The following is an 11,956-nucleotide window of genomic DNA, read 5'->3' on the forward strand; positions in this document are numbered from 1 at the left end:
TAACCCTAATTCACACCCTAGTCCTAAAACTATCTATAATCCCATCCCTTATTCTAAACCTAACCCTAAGCCTAAACCTAACACTAAACCTAGCCCTAACCCTAGGCCTAACACTAACACTAACCCTAGCCCTAATCCCAGCCCCAATTTAGCTCTATCCCTAACACTAAAACTAACCCTAGCCCTAAGAGTAACTTGAACTCTTGCCCTAGCGCTATACCTAGTTCTAACCCTATTCCTTACCATCACCCTAAACCTAGACTTAAAATAAGTCCTAACCCTAGCCCTGTCCTTACCCCTAGCTCAAACCCAAGATCTAAACGTAAATTTAAATATAACCTTAACCCTAAGACTACATCTAGCCATAAATCTAGCCCTACCCCTAACCCTAAACCTTAACCTAACCCTAAACCTCTTATTAACACTAGCCCAAACCATAATGCTAATCCTAAAACTAGCCCTAACCTTACCCCTAGCCCTAAAACAAAACCAAGTCATAGCCCTAACCCTAAACCTTAATCTAAACCCAACCCTAACCCTACACATAGCCCTAACCCTACCCTAATTCTAGTCCTAACCCTAACCCGAAAACTAACCCTCACCCTGACTCTGAGCCTAACACTAACTCCAGCTCTAACCTTAAGTCTATGTAACCATAAACCTAAGTCTAACACTAGACCCAGCCATAAACCTAACCCTATAACTACTGCTAATCATGACCCTACTTCATACATTACTCATAGCCTTAACCCTAGCACTAACCTAACCCAAAATCTAGCCTTAATCTGAGTGATAAAACTAGCTTTAACCCTAAACTTAAACTAACCGTAAGCCAAACACTAGCCCTAATCCTATACATAACCCTAGCCCTAAGCTTAAGTCTAACCCTATCCATTACCCTAACAATAACCCTAACACTAATGCTAAACCTAGCATTAATGTAATACCCTATGCATTACACTAAACCAAACCTTAACCCTAAACCTTACCCTGTCATTACTATAAACCTAAATCTAACACTAATTAGAGCACTACACCTAAACCCTAACTTAATCTAAACTCTAACCCTGACTCTGACCAAGAAAAACAAAAACAAAAACAAAAACAAACAAACAACAACAAAAAAACCCTACATGCAAGTCTGACCCTTACCAAAAACCTAGCCTTACACTGGACCAAGCCATAAACCTAACACTGAATCTATCCCTCACTGTAACCTAGGCCTCACATTAGCCCTAGTCCTAATACTATCCCTAAACCTAAAATAAACCCTAGTCCACATCCTAGCCCTAAACCTAGCCTTAATGATAACCCTAGCCCTAACTCTAATACTAATCCTTGCCCTAAGCCTAAACCTAGCTATAACCAGATCCTTATCCTAAACAAAACACTAATTCTAACCCCAACCGTAGTCATAAACCCTGCCTTATCCTTAGCCCTAGCACTAACCCTAGATTGAAACCTAACTCTAAATCTATCCCTAACTCAATGCCTAAGCCTAACCCTAAAACTAGCTCTAATCCTAATGCTAACCCTAAAACTAGCCCTGACCCTAGGTGTAACACTAACTCTAGCCATAATTTAGCCCTATTTTTAACCCTAACCCTAGCCCTAAAAATTACTCTAATTCTTACACTACCCTATCACTTGTTCTAACCATATCCCTTACCGTAAACCTAACCTTAGCCCTAACCCTAGTATTAATCCTTGCCCTATCCTTAGCACCATCACTAACCTTATAAAAAACCTAACTCTAAATCTAGCCCTAAGCCAAAGCCTTAGCCTAACACTAACACTAGCCCAAACCATAACACTAATTCTAAAACTAGCCCTAACCCTAGTGCTAGACCTAAAACAAACAAAGCCATAGCTCCAAACCTAACCTTAACCTAAACCAAACCCTAACCCTTCACCTAGCCCTAACCCTAGCCCTAATTTAAGTTGTAAGCCAAACCCTAAAACTAAACCTTAACCTGACACTGACCCTAACACTACTAGCTCTAAATATCACCCTAATCCTAAACCTAATCCTAACACTAACCCTAACCCTAAAACCATAAAACTAGCCCTAATCATCATCCTAGTACTTACATTAGCCATAACCATAACACTAGTCCTAACTTAACCTAAAACCTAGCCCTAATCTGAGCCCTAACCCTAGCTTTAACCATAACCCTAACCCTAGCCCTAATCGTAACCATAACCGTGACCCTAAACCTATCTCTATCAATTACCATAACCATAATCATAACCCTAATGCTAACCCTAGGCATAAACCTAACCCTATCCCTAATCCTAACTCTATCCATTGCCCTAAACATAAGCTGAACCATAAACCTAACCCTATCATTATCCTAACCCTAACCCTAACACTAATTTGAGTCCTAACTTTAAACTTTAACCTATCCCGACACTAAATCAGACCTTGAATCTAATAATATCTCTAGCTCTAAACTTGACTCTAACACTACACGTACCTTAGACGAAGCCAAAATGCTAACCCTAAAACTACCTTTAACCATAATTTGAACCTGAAATTAACCCTAGACCTAATCCTAGCCCTAACCCTAAAACAAATGATAGCCCTCATCTTAGCCCTAAACCTAGCCTTAATCATAACCCTAACTCTAAACCTAACTCTAGCTCTAATCCTAGCCCTAACCCTTGCCCTATTTTAGCCCTAGCCCTAACCCTATATCTAACCCTAACTCCAAACCTAACCCTAACCCTAAGCGTAAGCCTAACACTAACATTAACCCTAACCCTAATGCTAATATCGAAAAAATAGCACTAACCCTAACCCTAACTGTAAAACAAAACAAAGCAATACCCCTATCCCTAAACCTTAACTTAAACCAAACCCTAAAACTAAATTTAGACATGACCGTGAACTCAATTTGAGTACTAACATTAACCTTAAAACTAATCCTGACCCTGACACATATCCTAAACTCACCGTAGCTATAAACACCATCCTAAACTTAAACCAAAACCTAACAGTAACCCTAATCCTTATAGGAGTTCTAACCCTAACCTTGACTTCACTCATATTGTAAAACTAATCCTAGCTCTAAATATCACCCTAACTTTAAACCTAACCCTAACACTAGACCTACCCCTAAACTTAACCATAAACCTAACCCTAATTGTAACCCTAGTTCTTACATTAGTGATTGCCCTAACAGAAGCCTCACCCTAACACAAAAACTAGCTTTAATCTGAGCCTCAAACCTAGATTTAACCTAACCCTAACCCTAACTCTAGCCCTAAAGTTAACTCTAACCCTATCTTTTACCCTAAGTAAAACACTAACACTAATGGTAACCCTAAATATCCCTAACATCCTAGCCCTCATTCTAGCCCTAAAGCTAGCCTTAATCATAACTCTAACGAAACCCTAGCCCTAACTCTAATTATAACCTTCACCCTATCCCTAAACCTAGCTCTAACCCCATCACTTACACTAAACCTAACTCTAAGCCTAAAACTAACTCAAGACCTATACATAAGCATAAACTTAGCCCTATTCCTAGCCCTAATTAAGCCCTATACCTAACCCAAACCCTAAGCCTAGCCCTAAGACTAACTCTCACTTTGTCCTAGCCCTACCCCTAGATCTAACCCTATCCCTTACATTAACCTTAATCCTAGCCATAAACCTATATCTAATGTTAGCCCTATCCTTAGCCCTAGACTTAACCTAACATATAATCCTAACTCTAAATCTAACTCTAACCCTAAGCCTAAACCTAACCCTAACACTAACCCTAAACCTAACACTAATCCTAAAACTATCCCTAACCATAGTCCTAGCTTTAAAACCAAACCGAGCCATAGCCCTAACTTTAAAACTTAACCTAAACCAAAACCGAACCCTACACCTAGCCCTAACCCTAACCCTAATTTGAGTCCAAAACCTAACTCTAAAACATACCCTGACCTTAATTTGACCCTTACACTAACTCTAGCTCTAAATATCACCCTAACCCTAACCTTAACACTAACACTAGACCTAGTCCTAACCCTAATCCTATAATTAGCCCAAATCACAACCCTAGTCAGTACATTGGACATAACTTTAAACCTAGCCCTAACTCTAACCAAAATCTAGCTCTAAACCAAGACCTAAGAGTAGCTTTAACTCTTACACTAACCCTAACACTACCCCTAACCCTAACCCTAAACATAGGCCTAACCCTAACTCTAACCCTATCCCTTACCCTAAGTTAACCCTAACCCTAATGCTAACACTAGTCTTAACCCTAATCCTTATTTAACCCAAACCCTAACCTTATTAGTACTCCTAAACTTAGCCCTCATTCTAGCTATAACCATAACCCAAACCTGACACTAATTATGACCCTAACGGTAACCGTAGGTCTAAACCTGACCCTAACTTTAAACCTAACCCTAACAGTAGCACTAACAATAAACCTATACATAAACCTAAACCTAACAATAGCCATAACCATAACCCTAACCCTAGCACTAAACCTATCCCTTACCCTAAGCAAAACCCTAACCCTAATGCTCAACCTAGTCCTAACCCTAATCCTTAGACTAACACAAATCCTAACTTTATTACTAGTCCTAACCTTAGCCATCAATCTAGTTATAACCATAACCCAAACACCAACCCTAATCCTGACCCTAATTATTAACTTAACCATAAACCAAACCCTAACACTATCCCTACCCATAAAAATATACTTAAACCTAACCCTAACACTAGCCCTAGACATAAACCTAATCCTAAATCTAGCCATATCTCTCACCCGAGACCTAAACATAAAACTAGCCCTAGCCCTAATGATAACCCTTAACCAAACCCAAACACTAACCCTACCTCTAGACCTAACCAATCCTAATTTAGGCTCTAACCCTAACTCTAATCTTAATCCAAATACAGACCCTGACACTAACAATATCTTAGCTTTAAAACTGACCCTAAACAAAATATAAACCTAACACTAGACGTAGCCATAACCCTAATCATAACCCTAGTCTTTATATACCCATAGCACTAACCCTAGCTCTAAACCTAACACAAAATCTAGCCCTAATCCTAGATCTAAACCTAGCCCTAAGCATAACCCTAACCCCAACCCTAATCCTAACTAATCCTAACACTAATCCTAACACTCACCTTAGATCTAACCATAGATAAAACCCTAACCTGAACCCTAAACATAACCCAGCCCTATCCCTAAACCTAACACTAACCCTAGCCTTATTCATAATGTTAAAACTAGCCCTAATACTATCTCTAACATTATCCATTGCCATCAACCTAACCCAAAACCTAATGATAACCCTAGCTCTAACTCTAAATATAAACCTAATCCTAGACATAACCCTAAACCTAACCCTCATCATAGCCCTAAACCTAGATCAAACCCAAACTATACTCTAACCCTAACACTAACCCAAACCCAATGCTAACCTTAAACCTAAAACTGTCCCTAACCCTAACCCTACATCTAATTCTATCCATTAACCTAACTCTAAAGGTAACCTTAGCCCTATCCCTACCTCCAACACTAAACTTAACTGTAAATCTAACCCTAGACACAACACTAAACCTACCTATCGCCCTACCACTAACCATAGTTCAAAACCTAGTCCATACCCTAAACCTAACCAAAACACTAACCCTAGCCCTAGCCCTAAACCTAACCCTAACTCTAGCCCTAATCCTAACCAAAATACTAGCCCTAACCCTAGCTCTAATATTATCCATTACCCTAACAATAACCATAACCCAAATGCTAACCCTAGGACTAACCCTAACCCTGTAAAACCTAACCATACCCATTATCCTAATCTTAACCTGAATCCTAAACCGAAACCTACCCATTAACCTAAACCTAACTATAACCCTAATGCTAATTTGAGCCCTAACTCTAAAACTTAACCCAACCCATAACCGAAACCTGAAGCAGACCTTAAAAAACATCAATTCTAATTCTAAACCTGATTCTAACCCTAAACCTAACCCTTATACAAGACCTAGCCATGAAACTAATGGTATATCTATCCCTAGCCATAACCCTAAACCTGACATTATCCCTATCTCTAAAATTTGCCCTAACGCTAAAACCCTAGCCCTCATCCTAACACCAAATCTATCCTTAATCCTAACCCAATCGTAACCCTATCCCAAACTCAAGCCTTACTACTAACCATAACCCTTGCCCTTACCCTAGCTCTAACCCTCTCCATTACCCTTAACATAACCCTTACCCTAATGCTAACCCTAGGCCTAAACCTAACCCTTTCACTAGCTCTAACCCTATCAATTACCCAACATCAAACCTGAACCCTAAGCCTAACCCTATCATATCATATCCCTAGCCCTAATGCTAATTGAGCCCTAATCCTAAACTCTAACCTAAAACAAACCCGAAACCTGATTTTAACCCTAATAATACCCCCAGCTCTAAACCTGACCCTTACCCTAACCTATTATTCTAGACCTAGGCATAAATCTAACCCTCAACCTATCCTTAACTGTAAACCTAGACCTGACACAATCCTAGCCCTAATTCTTGCCATATACCTAAAACAAACCCTAGCCCTCATTCCAGCCCTAAACCTAGCCTTATTAATAACTCAAAATATAATCCTACGACTAACAATTATTCTAAACTGAGCCCGGTGCTCAGCGCGGTGCAGGGCAGCGCGGCATGGCCAGGCTCAGCGCCTCTCCCGCCCTCCTCGGCGCACTCGCCCTCACCTTGGAGCTCACATTTGCTGTGGGCACCCAGAAAGATGCACAGAGGCAAAGGCTAGGGGAGCGGAGGTTCGAGCCACATGTCCGTGTCCTCGGGGGCCGGAGCCAGCCAGCCCTCGCAGATCCCGGCTCGCGGCCAGCCCACAGCCCCTGCCGTCGCTAGTGCCCAGCGGCTCGGGTTTTAAAAATCAATTTGATTGGCCACAGGAAACGCATTTTGGCATCTCTGGGAGACAGGCTGCACGACGATCCTCCACAGAAGCCCCCTTGGTCCATCACCCTCAGGGAACCCAGTGGTAATCACACTCCTCCTCAGTTGTCTCCATCACTTAGCCAAAGCACTTACACCACTGGTGGCTCCCTAGATGTTCCTCACATTATCATACAGGGCGATGCAAGGAGGATAAAAAATGAAAACTACTTTGATGATATTCCCCGATCAAAACTGGAGAGGCAGATGGCCCAGACAAGAGACTGGGGAGAGCCTTCTATCACCTTGAGACCTCCAAATGAAGCCACGGCCTCCACTCCAGTACAGTACTGGCAGCATCACCCAGAAAAGCTCATCTTCCAATCGTGTGACTACAAAGCTTTTTATTTAGGTTCTATGCTGATAAAAGAGCTCAGGGGGACAGAATCAACCCAAGATGCTTGTGCAAAAATGCGGGCTAACTGTCAGAAGTCTACAGAGCAAATGAAGAAGGTCCCTACTATTATTCTCTCAGTCTCATATAAAGGAGTCAAATTTATTGATGCAACAAATAAGAACATAATTGCCGAGCGTGAAATTCGTAATATCTCCTGTGCTGCCCAGGACCCAGAAGACCTCTCAACCTTTGCTTATATCACAAAAGATTTGAAGTCCAATCACCACTACTGTCACGTGTTTACGGCCTTCAATGTGAATTTAGCCTACGAAATCATCTTAACACTTGGACAGGCATTTGAAGTCGCTTACCAACTAGCACTGCAAGCAAGAAAAGGGGGCCATTCCTCCATGCTTCCAGAAAGCTTTGAAAACAAACCCTCCAAGCCCATCCCCAAGCCCCGCGTTAGCATTCGCAAGTCAGTGCAGATCGACCCCTCTGAGCAAAAGACTCTGGCCAATCTGCCATGGATTGTGGAGCCGGGGCAGGAAGCCAAGAGGGGCATTAATACCAAGTATGAAACCACGATTTTCTGATACCCGCCGCCCTCGCGTCCTCGCGGTGCCTTGCTCGCCCGCAGCCCGGAGCAGGCTTTCCTTCGCACCCCGTTCCCAGCCCGGGAGGAAGACTGCTCCGCTCGCGTGGCCTTGTCCCGGGCGGAAGGCAGCCGGCCTTTCCTGGGGAGTCCTTTCTGCACCAGTGAGGTAAAACGCCACCCAGACACCCCGGCGCAGCCCCTGAGAGGCGCAAGTCGAGGTGGGTGTCCCGGGGCCCGAGGACTCGAGCATTTCCACCGTGTTGGCTTTGGTTGGGGTTGACACTTTTTTTAAAAAAAGTAAAGGGGATCTCTAATACTGCCTAGAAGTATAGCAATCCTGGGTTTAGATTTCACTGTCAGCAGTTTTAAAGGTAAAATCAGAACAGAACCCCCCTGCATCGCATCTGTAAAATCATCACATCACTGAGGATCGTTTAATGCAAAAGGACAAAAAATTTGAGTCCTAAACCTAAATCCTTATCTAAACCAAACCCTAAACTTGACTCTAACCCTAATAATTCCCCTAGCTCTAAACCTGACCCTTACCCTAAGCCTAACCCTTACACTAGATGTAGCAATAAACCTAACCCTAAAACTATATTTAACCATAAGCCTAGACTCCATATTAGCCCTAGCCCTCATCCTAGCCCTAAACCTAAATCAAACACTAGCCCTCATCCTAGCCTTAAACCTAGCCTTAATCATAACCCTAATCCTAAGCTTATCCCTAAACCTACTCTATCCCTCACCATACCTCTAAACCTAGCTATAATGTCATCCTTTTTCCTAAACATAACCCTTACCTAACCCTAACACTATCGCTAGGCCTAAACTGAACACTAACCCTAGTCCTAATTCTAGCCTTAATTTAACCCTACCCCAAACCTTAACCCTAATCCTAGCCTAAGGCAAACCCTAACTCTCACACTCTCACACTAGCCCTATTCCTACTTCTAACTCTATCCCTTACTGTAACTCTAACCCTAGCCCTAAACCTAGCCCTAACCCTTGTGCTGTCCTTAGTCCTAGCCTGACTCTAGATCTAAGCCTAACTCTAAATGTAATCCTAACCTAGCAAAACACTAACCGTAGCGCTAATCCTAGCACAAATTTAGTCCTAAACCTAACCCTAACTCTAACTCTAACTCTAGCACTAAATCTAGTTCTAAATCTATCCATTACCATAAAACAAACCCTAGCCCTAAACCTAGCCCCAACCCCATTCCTACTTTCGCCCTAGCCCTAAAGTTGACCAAACCCTAACCCTAAATAGAACCCTAACCCTAAGCCTAAACCTCACCTTCACACTAGCCCTAACCCTAATGCTAATTGGAAAACTAGCCCTAACCCTAACCCTAGCACACACACACAAAAAAAAAAAGTCATAGGATTAACCCTAATTGTTAACCTAAACTAAAACCTAAACTTATACCTAGCCCTAATCCTAGATCTAATTTGAGTCCTAACCTTACCTCTAGAACTTACCCTGATCCTGATTCAGACCCTAACAATAACCCTAGCTCTAAACATCACACTAACACTAAATCTGAACACTAGACCGAGCCCCATTCCTAACACTAAAACTAGCCCTAATCATAATGCCAGTTCTTATATTAGCCATACCCCTGTGCTAACAGAAAAGCAAGCTCTAATCTGACACCAAAACCTAGCTTTAAACCTAAACCTAACCTTATCCTAGACCTAACCCTGATCCCCACAATAGCCCTAGCCCTAGCTCTAACCCTATCCTGTACCCTAAGCCAAATCCTCACCCTAATGCTACCCAAGTCTTAACCCTAATCCTTAGCCTACCACAAACCATAACTCTATTACTATACTAACCCTAGCCCTCATTCTAGCTCTAACCATAACCCAAACCCTAACCCTAACCCTGACTTTTATTCTAACCCTAATTCTAACCCTAGGCTTAAACCTGACCCTAAACCTAAACTGAACCCTAATAATAGCCCTATGGGTAACCCTGTACCTAAACCTAACACTAACACTCGACCTAGACAAAAAACTAATCATAAATCTAGACATAAATCGAGCACTAGACCCAAAAAAAAAAAAAAAAAAAAAAAAAAAAAAAAAAAAAAAAAACTAGCCTTAGTCTTCAAAATAACCCTTAACCTAACCCAAACACTATCTCTACCCCTAGACCTAAACCTAGTTCTAATTCTGGCCATATAACCTTAACCCAATCACTGACCCTTCCTGTAACACAAATCCTAGCTCTAAACTTTATGCTAACCCCAAATTTTGCCATAACCCTAACACTAGACCTAGCCATAAATCTAACTCTAGGTCTTACATTACCTATAGCCCTAACAGTAGCCCTAAACCTCACACAAAACCTAGCCCTAACCCTAGCCCTAAGCATAACCCTAACCCTAAACCTAGACCTAACCCTAATCCTAACCCTTGCCCTAACCCTAACCATAGCTCAAACACTAACCCTTACCCAAAACATAACTCTAGCCCTACCCCTAACACTAATCCTAGTCCTAATCCTAACCATAACCAGGGCAAAACCCTAGCTCTAACTCTATCCATTACCCTAAACATAACCCTAACCCTAATGCTAACCCTCGCTCTAAAATTAACCCTAACCCTAAACCTAGACATCACACTAACCCTAACCATCACCCTAGCCCTAACCATAGCTCAAACCCTAACACGTACCCTAAACCTAACCCTAACACTAACCCTAGGCTTAACCCTAACCCTAACCCTAGCTCTAATCCTAACCATAAACCTAGCCCTAAACCTATCCATTACCGTAAATATAAGCCTAACCCAAATGCTAACCCTAGGCCTAACTCTAAACCTATCTCTAGCACTAAACCTATCCATTACCTAAACCTAACCTGAGCACTAAACCTAACCCAATCCCTAACCCTAATGCTAATTCAAACCCTAAACCTAATCCATAACCTAAACCAATCCCTAAACAAGACATTGATACTAATAATACACCTCACTTTAAACCGGACCTTTTCCAAAACATAATCCTTACAATAGACCTATCCGTAAACCTAATCTTAACACTATCCCTAAACATAAACCTAGAACTGTCATTAATCATAGACCTAATTCTTTCCCTAAACCTAACACAAACCCAAGCCCTCATCCTAGCCCTAAACCTAGCCTTAATCCTAACTCTAACCTTAACCCTAGCCAAAACTCTAATTTCAACCCTCGCCCTAATTCAGAACATAGTTATAACCACAGCCCTTCCCCTAACCTAACCCTAACCCTAACACAAACACTAACCCTAACCCTAGCCCTAACCCTAGCCCTAACCCTAGGCCTAACCCTAACACTAACACTACCTCTAATCCTAGATCAAATTTAGTGCTAACCGTAACCCTAACTCCAACACTACCCCTAAGACCAACTCTAACTCATGCCCTAGACCTCTTTGTAGTACTACCTCTATCTGTTACCATAACTCTAACACAAGCACTAACCTAATCCCTAAAACTAGCCCAAGCCCTAACCCTAGATCTAAACATATCTCTAAATATAACCCTAACCATAAGCCTAAACCTCACACTACCACTAGCCCTAACATTATGGCTAATCCTAAAACTAGCCCTAAACCTAGCCCTAGTTCTAAAACAAAACTGAGCCATAGCCCTAACCCTAACTTAACCATAACCCTAGACCTGACATTAGCCGTAGCCCTAATTCTTACTCTAACCATAACTCAAAGCCTAACCTAAAACTACCCTTAACCCTAGCCCTAATTCCAGTGTTATCCCTTACCCTAAAAGTAACACTGACCCTGACTCTGACCCTAATATCAACCCTATCTCAAAGCATCACCCTAATACTTAACTTAGCCATAACACTAGACCTAGCCCTAACCGTAACCCTAAAATTAGCCCTAAAATTAACCCTAGTTCTTATGTAAGCCATAGCCGTACCCTAGCCCTAACCTAATTTAAAACTTAGCTCTAAACCTAACCCTAACACTAGCTTTAATCCTACCCCTAAATCTAAACCTATTCCTAACACTAGCCTTAATCCTAA

The 11,956-nt window shown here is 41.8% G+C and overlaps 1 protein-coding gene across 1 annotated transcript; it reads left to right on the plus strand.

The window, feature by feature from the left end:
• The first annotated feature begins 6,855 nt into the window (after positions 1 to 6,855).
• Positions 6,856 to 8,044, plus strand: LOC124102229 (ankyrin repeat and sterile alpha motif domain-containing protein 1B-like). The gene has a single exon (XM_046458439.2). The coding sequence runs from the start codon at positions 7,191 to 7,193 to the stop codon at positions 7,914 to 7,916; it is 726 nt and encodes a 241-aa protein (XP_046314395.2). The 5' UTR covers positions 6,856 to 7,190; the 3' UTR covers positions 7,917 to 8,044.
• The last annotated feature ends 3,912 nt before the right edge of the window (positions 8,045 to 11,956 follow it).

Source organism: Marmota monax, unplaced genomic scaffold (genome assembly GCF_021218885.2).
Source record: "Marmota monax isolate L192 unplaced genomic scaffold, Marmota_monax_Labrador192_F-V1.1 WCK01_AAM20220418_F8-fsc00161, whole genome shotgun sequence".
Classification (NCBI taxonomy): Eukaryota; Metazoa; Chordata; class Mammalia; order Rodentia; family Sciuridae; genus Marmota; species Marmota monax.